Source organism: Phallusia mammillata, chromosome 1, assembly GCF_965637545.1.
Source record: "Phallusia mammillata chromosome 1, kaPhaMamm4.hap1.1, whole genome shotgun sequence".
In the NCBI taxonomy this organism is placed as follows: Eukaryota; Metazoa; Chordata; class Ascidiacea; order Phlebobranchia; family Ascidiidae; genus Phallusia; species Phallusia mammillata.
The window spans coordinates 9,301,631-9,319,436 of record NC_137252.1 but is presented as its reverse complement, the minus strand read 5'-3'; the positions used below and the strand labels follow the sequence as shown (position 1 = coordinate 9,319,436).

Sequence of the window (17,806 nt, the reverse complement as noted above, 5' to 3'; positions counted from 1 at the left end):
TTGTCTTAACGTTTCCTTTCACGACGCTTACAGCGAAGTATTAACAATGTCAATTTGAAGTATTGTTACCACGCACGCTTTGGCAAAGCAAATTAGTCCCTTGTTTAAATAAACAAAAGCTGCATAGTTGTCCAATACCGAATTAATACAATGATTGTAAATTTGGCCTTCAAACACAACCTTAAACACAGAAAATGTTAAAACTAGACCAGGGGTTCTTAAACTGGGGGGCGTGAAGGGTTTGCAAGGGGGGCGCAGCATAATCTGGCAGCAAAGTTTTCACTTCCAAACAATTGTAAATTAATGCATTGGAATTATGTCGGCGCTGATTTCGAACTTATTGTTTAAAGTATAAACGCTTCAATACTTTGATATGGATGTCCAGTTGTATTAACCAAACTTTTCCCACTGCGGGCCGCCGCATAGTTTACATGCCCTAGTGCCGTCTTCTCAAACTTAGCCCATGAGGCGATTTTTATATGGGCGCCAAGATATGGTCTTTTTAAAACCCCATTTAAAATCTGTTAAATTGTATAGTTAGTCTCATCTTACAAGGAATGCTTGTATATTACGTCATAAGTGACACAATAAGGCAATTGTTTGCGCACAATTAACACTTTTTGTTTTGTCTGTGACGTAATAAACTGGGTTTGGATCAATCCTGGGCGTTGCAATCCTTTGAGAGTCGGTAATATTAATTTTACATGTCGTAACAGTAAACTTTCGTAAGGAGTAGATTAAGTTTTGACAGTAACAAAGCTATCAATACGATTTGGCAAACCTAAACATAAGGTCGCGAGCCGGATGAAATGACCTCGCGGGCCGTAGTTTGGTGACCCCTGTACTATATAGTCGGCTGTACATTCTTTATTTGTTCGCAATTTCGCATTAGAGATTGCCCTGACTTTGAGTGAATCAACAATTTCTGGGCAACATATGCGTAGTTTAAAAGGATACTGGCAACGTGTCTCTGTGTTCGCAAAAGCCTTTGAAGTGGCTTCTTCCAACGTTCGGAACTAACTTGACAGTAGCTTAAAGCGGACCTACCATGTATGTTGTTTCCGAAAAACAAGACAAGCATCATCAGTGCTAACGTTTTTTAGGGGGGGCGTGAGAATAAATAATTAGTGTAAAGTGGGGCGCGACCGAAAAAGTTTAAGAACCCCTGAACTAGACGATCATGTCAGTTGAGCCCAACAAAATTATGTTCGAAATACATTTCAGAGCTACGAGTTTTTGCTTTAAAGTGCATTCTTCTATTTCTTGCAAAAACTGAAAAAAAAATCAATGTCTAAAAACGTCAACACACAATTCTTGCCTCGGTACACTCTCACATATATGCGATGCGCATAGAATGGAAACTCAGCGAAACTAGATGGTGCCGATAAAAGCATAGAAACTTTAACTCAACGAGAAAAGGAGCTCAATTTTCACGAACATTTCTTAACGCCCCAGACCGCGCCAACTTACCTAAAGTAGCAACAAGGAAAAGGTGATGAAATTTACCACTAAACTCTGACTGTGGCTCTAACGCGCCCAAACGGTCCACATTTTCATCCTACTTTGAGGGGCGCTTAACGACAAACTACTCAGCATGGACAATAAGTTCACAGACCAAGCTGTCAAGGAAACGCTGTTGGTACGGGGACACGGCTAAAAAACCCTAGTAACATCACATTACATTAATACACAATTTTAGATTTTGTCTTTAAAAACCAAATGTGTTTAATAAAAAAGCATCAAGCCAATAAATGGTAAGTGTTTAAAATGAAATGTTAAAATATTCGCATATTAATAACCCTCAACCTGTTTTATGTAATAATACGTGCTCATATACGTACACGATTCTAAAGAGAGTGTAATTTTACCAATTTAAGCGGCGTGTTTTTACACAACTCGCGTTCCACATGTTATTTTTAAGTCCGATCAGTGACAGAAGCTAGGCTTTGGGGCTCCACTTATAGTTCCGAATTCGGATCTATTCGATCACAATCTTGTTTTGCATTTACACCTTCACGCAAAAGGTATGACGTCAAACGCGACCCAATCGGAGATGGATCTGATTTTGCAGCTCGAAACCCAGGCTTTGCGTGGTGTTGCTGTTGTGACCAGTTCCAATTAATTTGTACGCCTTCGCATCAAATGAATACACGATTACACCCGGAGAATAATTGCCTCGCTACCAAATTAGGTTCTAGATGCGTTTGCATGCGACCAAACATACCAGGAAGCAATTTTAGCCCGTCACCGTCACTAATTAAGCACAGGAACAACAAAAAGCAACCGACACTATTGGTATATTGCTCGTTAGCAGTTTCAGTAGTGTCCACAAACGGGTGTTCTGTGGTTCTTACCACCCTTCACCTAACGATTTTTTGTCCAATGGTTTTGAACATAAACTGCCGAATCAAGCTTATCACGTGCAATTGTGTCATAATGCAATAATGAACTTATAAAGTGATTAAATCAGATAATTATGACACCAGTTCGTTACGAAACAATATTCCTGTCTTTGGAAACCACTATTATGTAATTCCTTCAAAAAATGTCGAAGTACTTTCAAAAAATTAACAAACTGCACATTTAGACTTACGACCACTAATTCGTTTGGTATTTAACATAGCCTTCTTCGCAATGCATCACCTGCACAGAAAGGGCAACACAAGTTCAACACATACTTGCATACGCGTTGAGTGATCACAAGCTACGCCAATGCAATGAGAACAAGTATCCTACTTTCGAACACACGGTCTGTAAGCAAAATCACAACAATGGCTTGCACGGGCAATGACTTCACGCAACTGCGCATTGATCTTTCCGGACGCTCAAGAGGCAAACTGGCCAATATACAACAAGGCTATACGTCGACCAATCCCGTCACTTCCGGGTTGCTGAAGCACATCGTGTGACGTCACAATGCGGTAAAGCAAGAGCGCCGGGCAGGAATTGACTAGAGTCAGCCCTTGAGTCATACCAACACAATGCTTTGTTCTCTGTTCACCTGCGCTGTGTCTGGTCGGTCACTTTTGCTATCAATGTGACCCCACCATAATTGGCCTGTTTGGCATGCAGCCTATATAAAATACCATTGGTGCCACAAACATTTTGAACAGCTTATGGCCCAAACTGATAGCTTTGACCAGTGGTGGGATTCAGCTGGTTCACACCGGTTCTATAGAACCATCTCACAAAATTTTATAAGAACAGCGAACCGGTTAGCATTACTGGTTACTGTCAATGGACTTTTTGTAACAAAACCGACTGACAAATATGACTTTTGTGATAGAACTGACTAACAAAAAATTTGAATCCTACCACTGGCTTTAACCCATGTAAACAAAATAAGGGCACTTGTGACAAACAAAAAAGGAAGTTCAGTGTGAACCCAAAATAAGTGCAACCAGTCATGAATTTCAACTATAAAAGAAAATTAAACAGAGGATACACCATAATTGTTAAGATATGTTTAGAAATGACATATAATATAATGCATCGTAATAGTACATACATTGTTTTTTTGAAACCACTTTTAAATCAATGTATGCTTCTGCTGTAAGTAGAATTTTTATAGCATTTTGTTGATTATGTATGTATATTGCTAAAATTTTCTTTTTTAATAGTATATTTGCTTATATTAATCAACAAAAACTAGGTCTACACTAAACATTGATTACAAAAAAAACCTTTTAAAAACAAACAACTAATCATTAACTTAATATGACCCAAATTAACCCCAGTTTCAGCCCAAATGTGTTGCATAAGTTTCGTGTACACTTTTAATAGACCCACGATAAAACAGATTAAGATCATAAACAGTAAACAACCAGTTTTATCTGATATATAAAGAAAAAGAAAATCATATTCATGTTTTATAGAGATACACTGACAATTGTAAATGAAGTTGTGTCTATATGTGAAAAATGATATTTCATTACATAGCATCTTTTTTCTATGTTAATTGCTCACTCAGAGCCTGATAAAACACGGTCATTGCACTGTATGTTGGTTAGTTTTTATGACCACACATTTATACCGGGAACCAAAAACAGGGTGTAAATTTTTTAACTTTTAATTTAATGTATCTTCTATGGTAGTTTACATTAATTGCAGGGTCTGGTCTTGAATGCAACCTGTTTACGTAAAGAATTTCAGAACAAGAAATAATAGAAGCCAAAAAATATATTTTTAACTTTGTGTAGAAGATTAACAAAACAAGAAGAATAACACTTTTCCTTTTTCTTACCGTAATTCCATTTACTTTTGTATGTATGGTGCCTAACAAACAATCAAAACACATGGTCAAATAAGTGACCAGTGTGTTTGGGTAATTGTTTGGGTAATAAAGAACCAATATGATACTGAAACAAAAACAACCACAATCATCACAAAATTATTGTGAAAAATGAACAGATTATTCCTTCAATGCCATGACTTTCTAAACAGTTTGTAAACCAAATGCCTAAAGGGTACTGCTTAAGCAAACACGTCTTACAAAGCTATTGGTCTGAAAACATTTGACATAGTTGCAATGCAAACACCACAGAAAATGCACCTGTAAACTAAACACCATTTCCGCAACAAGATGAAAGTTTATGAATGCTCTCACAAAGGCTGGGGTCACAACACCGCTGAACCATGAAATCGCCGGATTATTTGAATATGTGTAAAACAAAATATGTCCCACCGACAAAACAAAACGCTTGTTATGTATGAAATATATATCGTAAAACATAGCGACATACGACAGTAACCTGAGACAAAACTACATTGTCAAACTTTATGAATAATAATAAAATTGACGAAAGACACGCTCCCCTCATTCGATTTACTTCTTCTCAAAGATCGGTACTTTCCCTTTTATCTGAGATCGTGTTGTGGTGTTGGACTGGACTGTTGGTTGATTGTAAATCGTTTGTTTGAGCATTGGTATTGGTTTGTGCTCTTTGGCAGAAATAGTATCAACAAAAATGGAAGTTGGTGCAGCTACTGGAGGCCCTGGTTTTGTTGGAATTAAATTTTGCCAAGAATGGTAAGTGCTTGTTATTATTTGTTCTTTAACAAACTTTGCGATGTTTAAAAATGTTATAATTGACAACAGCAACAACATGCTTTATCCCAAAGAAGACAAGCAAAACAAGATTCTGCTTTACTCTGTAAGTTAACTTCTGTGTGTATGTAAAAAAAAATACAAAGTACACTTTCTGACAAGAATGTTTTTGTGTGGTTGGTAGTAGGTTATGGTATATAAACGAGTGGAAATAATGTTAGAAATGCTGTTACGTTCATGAAAAACATTAAGTCAATCATCTTTGAAATTTTGATTTTTGATACAAATTTTGTGAGGCACCTGTTTTAGAATATATTTGCTTGGATAATGTATTTGATAGTTTACATTAGTTTAAGTGCCCATGCAATGTTTTTTGTTACACCAAATAATCCTTTTGGTGACTTCTATTTCAGTGTAGAAATTGTGATTTTCAAATGGAAGCTGACAATATGTGCATCTATGTAAATAAGATTGTCCATGAAGTTGACGAACTTACACAGATTATTGCTGATGTTGCACAAGATCCGACTCTTCCAAGGACTAAAGACCATTCCTGTCCAATGTATGCCATTTTTTACAAGAAATACAAATACTTTTTACATCTTGTAGTAAATCTTGGTTTTATCCCATTACTACATATATGCTTTTTGTACACTGTCAATGCTAAAAAAAGGAAATGCATCTGTCTTTTAAAACAATAAAATAAGTGACTGATTTAGTGTTTTCTACGTTGAAATTTAAGTCATAATTTTCTTCTTAATCAACAAACATTACAATTTCCAGGTGCCACCACAAAGAGGCTGTATTTTTCCAATCTCAATCAACAAAAGCTGATGAGGGAATGAGGCTTTACTTTGTATGCACTAACCCACAGTGTGGACATAGATGGACACAACTTTAGTGAACTCCCAGTACCATAAACCTTTACTGGACAATTGGCCCAAGTGCGAGAGAGATATTGTGTAAACTATTTACAGTATCTGTTTGATGGAAAATCTTGTCGAAGGGTGACATCTAAAAGCATTTGTACCTTTTCATTTTAATTTTTGGCCAGTGATGTCCACAATATTAAATGCCTTGTTTGTCAGTATAAAGGTATTAAGCATGTTACCTGCCATTTTTACCATTTTCAGCAGTAAAAGAGAAGTCAAGAAAGTATGAAAAAACACGGAAGTTTGAATGTGAAAAAAATATTCCCTGGTTTGGTGCTGACTGACTTGCGATCATAAAGTTTTTCGTTTGTCTTAACTACGCAGCAAGGCAGAGAATCGAATTTATATTCGAATGGTTAACCACGAATTCGTTACAGTTTGTATGATTGGGTTGCCGCAAGTTTGTTAGCAAATTGGGTACCGTTGTGAAATCGATTAAGTTATGCAGCCTAGTTACAGGCTTAGTTAATAGTGTCGTTTCGCAAATGTTTGATAATGTTTGTTTCCAGTGCAAACTGCAAACCTAGATCACTGATTCTCAAGCTGTGTGCCGCGGAAGGAAATTTTAGTTCTTTAATACGCCGCATGCTCCAAAAGTTTGAGAAACACCAACCTAGATACAATATCTGTACCGTCGAAACGTTTCTTTTTTCGACTATTAAAGCTGTGTTAAATCGAATGCCTGTGAGGATAAGTAAGCGATGTTGGTATTAGTTATGTTGAAAGCAATATACTGTGTTACTACCAGGATGGGCAGAGCCGAGCCAGAATCCGAGTATTCGCTACCGATCATCGTTGTTTATGAAGCTCGGTGCTCGACCGAGCGGTTGAACAAACCCGAGCTTTAAATTTGCATACCCCACTAACATACGAAACTTGTGTTCGAAATGTTGTCCAAGAACAAAAATGACTGTTTAATTTGTAATGCGTTAGATGGTAAAAAACGCGTACTTCTGTGGCCCGTACAGATTAATTTACCACTGCAATGGTGACGCACCATGGTGACGTAAGAGACCTTAAAAAGATTCAAAACGAGCGTAGGATTGTAAATGTTTGTGATGTCACGATACACCGAGCATAAACGTGAGATGCTCGGTGCTCAACCAAACAGAACTTTTGCAGTTTTGGTCGTCCCTAGTTGCTACTGCATTTGCTGTTTATGCAACATGTAATCAAAACCGTGAATACTAAAGTTCCAATATAACTCCGATGTAGTTTTATGCCAGACACTGGAATCTTGATTTCTTGGTATTAATGTTGGAAAACATTGTTCCAAAGGGGATTTGCACGACATGGACGGTGCAATTTGTCCCGTATGAACAAGAGTTGCGTTAGACGTTTCATCAAATTTCAGGCACCCATGGGCGCCGGCACGTAGGGGCAAGAGGGGGCACTTGTCTTTAAGCAACAAAGCTTACCGGAATAATACAGTTATTTACAGCAACAGCAAGTTGGCTGACGACGGTGGGATCCGTGCAGGGTTGGGTAACGAGTCCTATCAGTCGAGTCTCAAGTCAAGTCAGTAGGGGTCCGAGTCCCAAGTCAAGTCGAGTCATTAGCGGTTCGAGTCTCAAGTCGAGTCAAGTCATTAGCAGTTCGAGTCCAGGAAAGTCACAAAAAGTTTTTGCAAAAAGGTTTAGATAGTTAATCCAGCATTTGAATGGTTCATCGCGACTTTTTAACTTAAAACGGACACCGCTTCATTATGCAATGAACAAATCCCATCAACGTCCCTTTCTTAGAGTAGGGTCAACTTTAATGAAACACATTAATTGACACTCATTAAACAGTGTGAAAAAGAACGTCATCCTGTTCAAAGGAGTTTTTGAAAACCAAAAAATCATATTTTACCGCATGCGCTAGACTAGAGCGTTTGTTCAGTAATATAAGCACTTAAAAGCGAATACTTGGCCTTGGCATGAACTGCATTCGATTACCTTAAAACCCAAGCAATAAGTGCAACGCTTAATGCCAGCGTAAGAAAGTTTAGCAAAATGTAGTAGCGACTTCGTTACGTTAAAATTAAGCAGAAATAACTTCGCATGGCACAGTGAATTGCTGCTGTTGTTTGGTTGAAGTCAACTGAACAGGTTATCCATTATTTCCGTTTTGTTGGTGAAATAACGAGTCCGAGTCCGAGTCGAGTCTCTACTAAGACGAGTCCAAGTCAAGTCGAGTCTCTTCACAACTGAGACTCGAGTCAAGTCGAGTCTTTTAAAAAAGTGACTCGAGTCGAGTCACTGACTCGAGTCTCCCCATCACTGGATCCGTGGGCCAGAAATGCACAAATTACACATTGGACGACCGGCCACAATTCAGTTAGCACAAACTCACTATTCGTTTACCAAAGAAACAAACATAACCAGTCAATTAAATAAAGCATGCTGCCTCTATAACAGCGTGTCCCAACCTATGGGTCGCGACCCAAAGTTGGGTCGCCTGAAAATTCTGTTGGGTCGCCTGTTTTTGTGACAATAAAAGCATCTTTTTAACTTTGTTTCGTAGCGTTATTTTATTATTTCCCCATGGTGTAAAGTTTACACTGTAAACCAGTGGTTCTCAAACTTTTTTATTGTCGGGTCCAAATGGTATTTTTTTAAGTGTGTAGAGAGCCACAAAAAACGAAACCTTGAGAAAATCAATAAAGATTATTACTTTGAAAGCTAAAATAGCAATGTTTGGTGGTTTTCTGAGGTCTGGTGCGAGCCGCAAAATAAGTAGTTGGGAGCCGCATGCGGCCCCGAAAACCGAGTTTGAGAACCACTGCTGTAAACTGTTGCCCAATAACAATTTCATGACAATGTGCCTTGATGGTGGTTAATTCTGTTTGTGACGTCATAATGTTTGTGTGAGATCACTGCTAAGCGTTGTCTGGCTCATAATGCTTTGAACCAGCTCTAAGTTGGTCGAAAAAATCGAATATTGTTTGATTTTTCAAACTGGCGCAGTAATTTTCGAAAAGCTTTCCTGATTTGCAAACAGAAATACAACCCAAATAGTAAGAATGTGTTTCTATTGGTCGCGAGAAACCACACAACGAAATTTTGGGAAGTATTTGGGTCGCGATAAAAAAAAGGTTGGGAACCACTGCTCTATAACATCCAGTCGCTAATAAACACGAGGCAGCCACAGCCACGCTTACAAGTCGTGACTTCAGTAAAACAATGCCAAGGTTGTGACATCATAAGCACCGATTGTGTGATAGCTAATGTCCCCGGTAGAGCTACTAACACCATACGTTTCGCCTGATCCAAAAGTGCTTAATTTTCGATAGGTGGCGTAAAAAGCTGAATTATTTATTTAGCGGCTATAAATGGGTTGGGTTGGGAAATATCTACATGAAACTTTTACATTAGTAACTAATTTTGGGTTAGTTTTATTGAATTTTAAGTGCTAATACCTTACCCCAACCCTAATAGCCCAAACCGTGAGCATTTTTTGAGATATACCGTTTTGAAAATTAAGCACTTTTGGATCAGGCGAAACGTATGGTGTTAGTAGCTCTACCAATGTCCCCAGGTTGCACAACATTGCGCCATACAAGAGAGTTAAGGCTACTGGCGGGAAACATAAAAAAACATAATAATATGTACAATGGCGATGTAACACCTTGGGCACACTGAAAGCCCTCCGTCAGCAGATCTCATGAACTTTTTTGTTTTTGATGGCACAGTTGCCAAATCTCAAATTTTTAGGTAATTTGTCTGATGATTTGAAAAAGGGGAAAGCATGGTTCTTACCATATGTGAGCTCACCCAACCTCATAACCACTTTTACGCCTGAATCACTGTGCACTGAAGAGTAAAATTAAAGCTTACAGGCAGGAGCAATGAACTACTGCGCATGATGGGAGGCACGTTCTCACCAGATTTTACCAGAGTTGAACACAGTTGATCTAAGTCTGAGAAACATTCGTTTGTTTTTGCCGAAATGTTCAAGCACTTGTAAGGATTTTTTTCGCTTAGCCTATTTAGTTTTTTTTTGTACAGACAATAAGACATCGAATACAAAGTTTGTGGGTTAAGGCCGTAGCGGCAATCGTTTTTCGTCTCACATATTGTTTTATTGCAGTGATGGGGAGACTCGAGTCAGTGATTCGACTCGAGTCCGACTCGAGTCACCTTTTTAAAATACTTGACTTGGACTCGTCTTAGTAGAGACTCGACTCGGACTCGGACTCGTTATTTCACCAACAAAACGGAAATAATGGATAACCTGTTTAGTTGGTTTCAACCAAACAACAGCAGCAATTTACTGTGCGATGCGAAGTTATTTTTGCTTAATTTTAACGTAGCGAAGTCGCTGCTACATGCACAAACTTTCTTACGCTGGCATTAAGTTTTGTACTTATTGCTTGGGTTAAGGTAATCGAATACAGCACATGTCAAGATCAAGTATTCGCTTTTAAGCGCTTATATTACTGAACAAACGCTCTAGCGCATGCAGTAAAATATGAATTTTAGGTTTCAAAAAACTCCTTTGAACAGATTGACCTTCTTTTCCACGCTGTTTAATGAGTGTCAATTAACGTGTTTTATTAAAGTTGACCCTACTCTAAGAAAGGGACGTTGATGGGATATGTTCTCTGTAATAAAGCGTTGTCCGTTTTTTAACTTTTTTTTAAGGTAAAAAAGTCGCGATGAATTTTCAAATAGATTAACAATCTAATCCTTTAACCTTTCCTTGCAAAAACTTCTTGGGACTTGCCTTGACTCGAACCGCTAATGACTTGACTCGACTTGAGACTCGAAGCTCATTTGACTTGACTCGGCTTGGGACTCGACTGATAGGACTCGTTACCCAACCCTGCTAGATTGTTGAAATTTAAATAAGCACTTTATGTTAGTCCAGAGATTTAATTATAATAAAATATTGCTTTACCAAGGTTGCTTTATATCCTCGGTAACTTACTCGTCGCTGTATATCATCACAATACAGACAGGATGTCCTCAAGTGAAAGATGTTTTCATAGTTGTCGATTTGATGAATGATGAAAATACTGTTTATGCAACATTTGTTGTTTGTATCAATTAGTTTTGAAGCTAATGCAACAAGCTAATACTTATGCCAACACACAAATGTGCAGAAGCCATAACAAAACAGTTGAGCCTGTCAGGTTATAGCAATCTCATTATTTTTCAAAGTAAATGTCGCTTGATCTGGAAGAATTTGTAATCTATACATATATTAAGACCGTTGGTAAAAAGAAACGCTTTAACAGCCGCAAAAACGAAAACATGTTTTGCGCCTTTCAAGGTTTAGCTTAAATAAAAAGACAACGAAAACAGTTTAGAAACAGTTTAGATTTTAATTGGGAATAGTACTGCGGCAATACATTTAGGCATATAGCCGGAGTCAGAGTACAAAGACATTTACTTTGTTTTAAATTATCGCGTTAAAAGTCATGGATCTGACCATTAGGTGTAACACACCCTGGTTGATTTGATTCTATCATCATACATAAACCAGATATAAAAACCAGTCGGGCGCATTGTTAAAGCCTCCGGTCAACTGTACAAGGTTTCGTGGAATGTCAACCAGTATTAGGAAAAACTGCGGTTTCAGTGTAATCTGGCGTCGATAGTTTGTTGTTGAGAGACCTGCAGAATGTTTGCAAGCATTGGGTTATTAATGAGATCGGTCATGCAGAACGGGTACGGTTTCGTGAGCCAGTTTTGACATTTCTGCCCTTAACACAAAACAACGGGTTAATTTTAATTGAACTAGCAATGTGCATTGAAAAAATGTGTTGACGCAGTCAAACAACTTGAGGGGCGTGGCAAAAATGGGGCAGTCAATAGAGGCTTGATAAAGCTTATAGAGTTAAAAGCAATGGTATTTAGGCTGGTCTGTCAAATGGTTTCAGATTTTAAGCGAGAGGAGTATAAATTTTATCATGTATTCATCTGATATATGTAACAAACAACGATCTACTGTCGATAACCAACCGCGACCAGAATGGAATAAACCATGGGACTTCATGTTTGCTGCATTGGGATACGCCATTGGTTTAGGAAACGTTTGGAGATTTCCGTACATGTGTTTCAAATATGGAGGAGGTAAGTTAAAAAAATAGTTAGCACGCTGAGAGACTGTATTATGGTTGAAGTTTTTGCACAGGCGCATTTCTTGTCGCATACCTGGTATTCGGTGCATTGGTTGCCGTTCCCCTGATTGTTCTCGAAATTTCTCTGGGTCAGAAGTTGCGAAGTGGGCTCGTTAAAAGCTGGTCAGAAGTTCCTATTTTCAAAGGTAACTATGACAAAAACTTGTAGCTAAACAAAGTAAAGGGAACCGTCAAGCATTTGGAATAGCTATTAAAGTGAGAACTCACATCTCAAAAGTTTTCTAAATGCACAGCTGTTTTAGCTTTAGAAAAGAAACGTTAGAAACTAAGTTTTTAACATTGTTGTAATGATAAGACTGTAACGTAAATGACCTAATATTCGTATTGACGTCATGAGTAAGAGCGGACGTGACTTGTAAGTTTTCCCATTACGTGATTTATATACTTCAAGTGTTTGATTGCGTGAGACCGCAGAGGTACATCCCATATAATTACTAATTGATGTTTTGAACACAGTTTAATGACGTTGTTTTGATATGTGTTTATATACCGTGTCTTGCAACTTCGGTTGGGCACAAGGCACAGGGCAGAATTGACTGGGCTTCGCCCCAGCCCTTGCCATTATTCTATTCGATTCGACTTCGGTTGGGCGTATGAATCACACTACGTCAAGCCACGTTTTAATTGCATTACCGTTGTTGTCAACCGCACAAACACAACCAACCAAAGCTTTGTGCTTGCAATCGGATTTTGGAACATCAAACCTCAGAACCAAACATATTCCTACAAGACCACTATACTGCTTATGTAATTTATGAATTGCTTTTAGCGATAGATGGGGAAACATACTTTGAAAGGGTCGCTCCCTTTAGGAAAAAAATCTTCAAACATTATTTGCATTATTTGCAAGTGTGCATTACAGGTATTGCCTTCGCTCAATTGATGATTCAGGTGTTGATGAAGCTCATTTATCCTATCGTCTTGGTGTGGTCAACCAAATTTTTTGTCAAAAGTTTTTCTGCAAACCTTCCCTGGGCTTCATGCGACAATCCCTGGAACACAGCTGCGTGCACAACGATTGGTGTAATGCAGCAGAACTCGAGTTCAAATTACACTTATGGACAGAAAAACAAAACAATATCAGCAGCCACTGAATATTGGAGGTAAGAGTAAAAAGAAACCCAATGATGAATTTAGAAAGAAACGAAATGATTTCATTGTAAAAACTGTAATTTCTGTTGTTTTTTCGATGCAGAAAATAAAACGTAGTTGATCTGTCACGTTACTCTGCCAGTAATTAAGGTCTTTAGGCAAGGACAATAATAATTTAATCAGTCTGTGTTTTCGTTTGTATTGTAATAGTATATAATATCGATTTCGCCGATTTAATGACATTTTTAGTACTAAACAAGGAATGAATGATTGGTCTCATACATATCTTGACTTACCCAGAGTGGGTTTTATGGAGTCTATTTGCATGTCAAACAGGCAAGTACGCAATTAATTTGCAACAGCTTATGTCGTATTGCATCATGCAGAAGTGAGGTGTTAAACCTTACCACAAACATCAATGAAGTAGGAAGCATGAGATCGGATCTGGTACTCTACAATGTGATAATGTGGGTCCTCTTCTATTTGTGCACCTTTAAAGGCATCAAATGGACCTCAAAGGTAACGAAAATTGTAAAGTTACGATCGGTTACGCAAGCTTTACTTTTTGGGGTTGTTGAAAATAGAATTTGGCTCATAAGTTTTCCATCTGTTTTACAGATTGTTTATGTGACTGCTACACTTCCAGTTTTCCTTATCGTGGTTATAACAATACGAAGTGCGACACTTGAGGGCGCATGGAGTGGAATATATTTCTACCTGACACCGCAAGTCGAAAAGCTAATGGAAATTTCGGTAACCAATATTGAAGCATTCGCCTGTCATGTATAAACTATCATTTTTCCCTGCAGACTTGGGTAGGAGCTTGCTCTCAAGTTATCTACACGAATGGTCCTGGATTGGGCACATTAATTATTCTCGGAAGTTACAACAATTACCATCACAACTTTTGGAGGTGATATAGCATGATAAGTAGGTTTTAAATTCGCGGGTACTTAGAGTTACAACTATAGTCGGTATGTTCTAGTTCACTTGTTCAAAATTGACTTTGCCAAAATCGATTCAGAAATTCTGAAAACGCGTCACAGGTATTTTTACTTAATTAACGTCCAGTCAAACCACTTTTTCAACAGCACCTTATCCATCAACCAACACGGTGATAAATACATCACAAAAAATTGTTTGGGCGTATGGGTGTTCCTTATGTGGTCGTTGTATTCAAGAATTCGAATCCATAAGTAACCTACACTTAAAGGTCGTTGTTCTGATGATTTAACTTACATACCGGCATGCAACAATACAATTTTAGAAAACAGCGAACCTAAAATGACTTGGAACTTAACTTTCCAACACAATAGTTTGTTTCAAATTATCGTCAGAGATGCTGTTGCAATAGCCGTTGGAAACTTTCTAACAAGTTTTATAGCCGGATTCGCAGTGTTCTCAACCCTTGGTTATATGGCAACATACCAAGTAAGTGTCCATTCATTCGTTCAATAAAAGTTTTCTGCTGATCAAACCGCACATCTGTTTGTAGAACACAACTATTCATGATGTGGCAACATCTGGACCCGGTCTTGTGTTTGTTACTTATCCTGAAGCATTGTCACTTCTTCCGTTTCCCCAGTTGTGGAGCGCACTTTTCTTCCTGACACTATTATTGCTCGGATTTGATTCACAGGTATTTCGTATTTGATTTTTGTGGAAAGTCTCCAACTTAAGCCTGGTCCACATCAAACGCTTAATCGAGAGTTGAATGACTGACGGCTTGGTCGAGTTCAAGCGATAAACTATAAACTAGTAGGTTGTTTAAATCGGTTCTTTTAAGAACCAACAGGCTGGAAGCAAAGCAAAGAAAACTTAAAAAGTTTCACTGAAACTTTTCAGCTGTTTTATAGTTTGTCGTGCTTGAGGCGATTATTGCAGTACTGATGGATAACGTTAGAACGGTACGCCAACATCGATACGGAAGAGAGATTTCACAAGCCTTATTTTGCACATTTCTCATGCTTCTTGGCTTACCAATGCTTACACAGGTAGAAGAAAGAAAGTATTTTTGTTACTTCTAAACTGTTTAATGAGATGACAACATATTTCTGCAGATAAACCAACTTGGAAGTCCTAAATTTCTTAGAAAACATCCCCGATGTTTTAAAGTTTAATTTGAATTTAAATCAAAGATTCTTTACAATAAAATATGGATAAGATTTTTTCACACTACAAATAGCCTACCGTACGCCATTATAATGGATCGCTCATTCAAAACATTAAATCATTCAATACATATTCATCAAAATATAGCGTTTTTACTCGCAAAACATTTAAATGCAAATCCGCAGTTAAATGGATTTCCTTCTAACTGTGTCAGGGAGGAGTCTACGTATTTGAGCTTCTCAATCGCTACGCGAACTCTGGCTGGTGTTGGTTCTTGATCACAACTTGCGAGTGTGTGGCGGTGGCGTGGTTCTACGGGTTCGAACGATATTGGAAAGATATCGTCAAAATGACCGGAGATCATCGGGGAAGAAGACTATGGCTTAAGATATCGTGGAAGTTTGTCAGCCCTGCAATAACTGCGGTAAAAAAATTCGACTTTAGTTCTAAGTGGTATATTTTGTTGCAAAAAAAGAAAACTTTCCTGGCATTAAATACGCTACTTCACAATGGGGTCAAATTATCTCAATATTAAAATGTCACAGCTGTTATCAATCTACTACATTTCCACGATTGAACCTCTGAAATACAACGAATACGTGTTTCCCCCGTGGACAGAAGTTGTGGGTCACCTGATCAGTGTCATGTGTTTCGTATTTATTCCTGGATATGCGATTTACAAAATTGTACGGACGATCAGAAGTGGAGATGACATCTATCAGGTAAAAGACTATGCTTCGCAATGTAGACTTCTTCAGTCGGTGCTATGAATTGCAGAGTTACGTTTGAAATCCATATTTGATAACATTACAAAAATCGCAATGAAAACAAATTGGCCCTCTTACTAAATAAAATCTCTAAAACCGGATAGGCGTTAGGCATCATATTAATCGTCGTGTATATTTAAGTATCAACTGTATCAACTGCATTATAAAGTCGAGTCAAACTGGTGGTTAATACCAGGAGCCCATGAACTTACTTCTTATTACAAGGTGGTTTTACATTGCATGAAAAACAGGAGTTCTGCACATAAAAATTATTCAATATATATATATAGCCCATATATCTGGATAAATATTTTTTGCGACAAAATATATTTAAGGTTGACATAAGTTGTAAAAAAAACAATGCAGAACGTATTTGTCATCCCATCCCAATTTTTTCTTATGCATGCACACGTATATTGTTTATTGAGTGAATTACATGTAAATCTAAAAGCTTGTTTTTCAACATTTGTACCAAATTTTCTTACAGCTATTTCAGCCTCAAAATTTTAAAGACGAATCCAAGCAAGTCGCCGAGCAAGAAGATTTACCCCTTAGAGTGAAAGAATGTTCGTAAAACATTGCACGATGATGATATAGACTAAACAAATCCCACATGTTCACTTGCTATTTGATTTTCTTTTATTGGGATGATGGTTTGATTTGACGTCAAAAAGTCAAGCATTTGGTCGCTTCATTTCTGTTCTTGCAAAGATTTCAATATGTTTAGGATTGTTACATACCCAGCAGTGTTCAAAACGTCTAAGTGGTTGGAATCTTAAATTTTAATACTGTTTAAAATTGTATTGCGGCAACTGAGTCATAGTTCAAAGACATTTAACTTGCTTTGAATTATTGCGTTAAAAGGCATGGATCTGGTCATCAGGTGAAACATAAAACTGCCTGATGTTTTGATTATCCAATTACATAAATAAGATAGCAAACCAGGCTGGCGTTGTTTTGCACGCACATTCCAGCATTTTTGTAGCATTCGACCTCCTGCGTAAGATTTCTTAGAATGTCGACCAGTAATAGGAAAAATTGCTATTTCAATGTAATGTGATGACGACGGTTTGTAGAGAGACCTCCAGAATAATGTTCGCAAGAAATAGATATTTAATTAGATCGGTCAGGAAGGATACGGTTTGTCGTACTTAAAATAAATATACGCCAGTTTTTTTCATTTATAGTCTATATGCGCTATAGCCTATGACAGTAGTTCTCAAACTGTGCGTCGCGACGCTCTGGTGCGTCGTTTCAATTTTCCAAGGGCGTCGCAGAATAGTTGCGTTTCGTGGCTTTTTGTGGTTGTATCAATAAACACAACTTTAATAATAAGTTTTCTCACTAACTTTTATTTGCTGGTGCGTCGCAAGACCAGAAAACTTTTCCAGAGGCGTCGCAACAGAAAAAGTTTGAGAACCACTGGCGTATAAAAAAATGGGTATTACAAAAATGTCTTGATCACTTGAATAATTTGAGAGGGCTGTGGTAGATACTCAACAGTGTTCAAAACATCTCATAAGCAGTTGTATAACCTTGTTGCTTCTGAAGACCTGCTTTTTAACTTGGGTTTAATACAGGCTCAGGTATATGCAAAAAGTTACCGGAGGTTCGATGCCAATACCTTGAAACCGCAAAAAACAATAATGTAATTGATAGCAGTGAATAAAAGCTTAAAGACTAACGTTACGAGTTTGGACAAGAAGGAACTGTCAAGCTCAAGCAAAGT

The 17,806-nt window shown here is 37.8% G+C and overlaps 2 protein-coding genes across 2 annotated transcripts; both read left to right on the top strand.

Moving 5' to 3' along the window:
• The first annotated feature begins 4,851 nt into the window (after positions 1-4,851).
• LOC145208986 (DNA-directed RNA polymerase II subunit RPB9-like) lies at positions 4,852-8,476 on the top strand. Its single transcript, XM_080079239.1, has 4 exons — positions 4,852-5,029; positions 5,099-5,153; positions 5,461-5,609; positions 5,831-8,476. Exons 1-4 carry the CDS (start codon positions 4,968-4,970, stop codon positions 5,946-5,948), a joined length of 384 nt encoding a protein of 127 aa, XP_079935365.1. The 5' UTR covers positions 4,852-4,967; the 3' UTR covers positions 5,949-8,476.
• Positions 8,477-11,853: 3,377 nt separating this feature from the next.
• LOC145232995 (sodium- and chloride-dependent GABA transporter 1-like) lies at positions 11,854-16,942 on the top strand. The gene is made up of 12 exons (XM_080097662.1): positions 11,854-12,038; positions 12,100-12,231; positions 12,969-13,209; positions 13,585-13,717; positions 13,817-13,951; positions 14,008-14,111; positions 14,536-14,629; positions 14,694-14,837; positions 15,055-15,192; positions 15,525-15,734; positions 15,856-16,032; positions 16,565-16,942. Exons 1-12 carry the CDS (start codon positions 11,876-11,878, stop codon positions 16,649-16,651), a joined length of 1,758 nt encoding a protein of 585 aa, XP_079953788.1. The 5' UTR covers positions 11,854-11,875; the 3' UTR covers positions 16,652-16,942.
• Positions 16,943-17,806: the final 864 nt, after the last annotated feature.

Bases quoted from the DNA above. Each gene is read 5' to 3' on its own strand.
- LOC145232995 (XM_080097662.1), top strand. From the start codon at position 11,876: ATGTATTCATCTGATATATGTAACAAACAACGATCTACTGTCGATAAC. The intron at 13,718-13,816 runs GTAACGAAAATT...TCTGTTTTACAG, and splicing joins GCATCAAATGGACCTCAAAG to ATTGTTTATGTGACTGCTAC. The intron at 14,112-14,535 runs GTGATATAGCAT...AATTATCGTCAG, and splicing joins TACCATCACAACTTTTGGAG to AGATGCTGTTGCAATAGCCG.
- LOC145208986 (XM_080079239.1), top strand. From the start codon at position 4,968: ATGGAAGTTGGTGCAGCTACTGGAGGCCCTGGTTTTGTTGGAATTAAA. The intron at 5,030-5,098 runs GTAAGTGCTTGT...AATTGACAACAG, and splicing joins ATTAAATTTTGCCAAGAATG to CAACAACATGCTTTATCCCA. The intron at 5,610-5,830 runs GTATGCCATTTT...TACAATTTCCAG, and splicing joins AAAGACCATTCCTGTCCAAT to GTGCCACCACAAAGAGGCTG.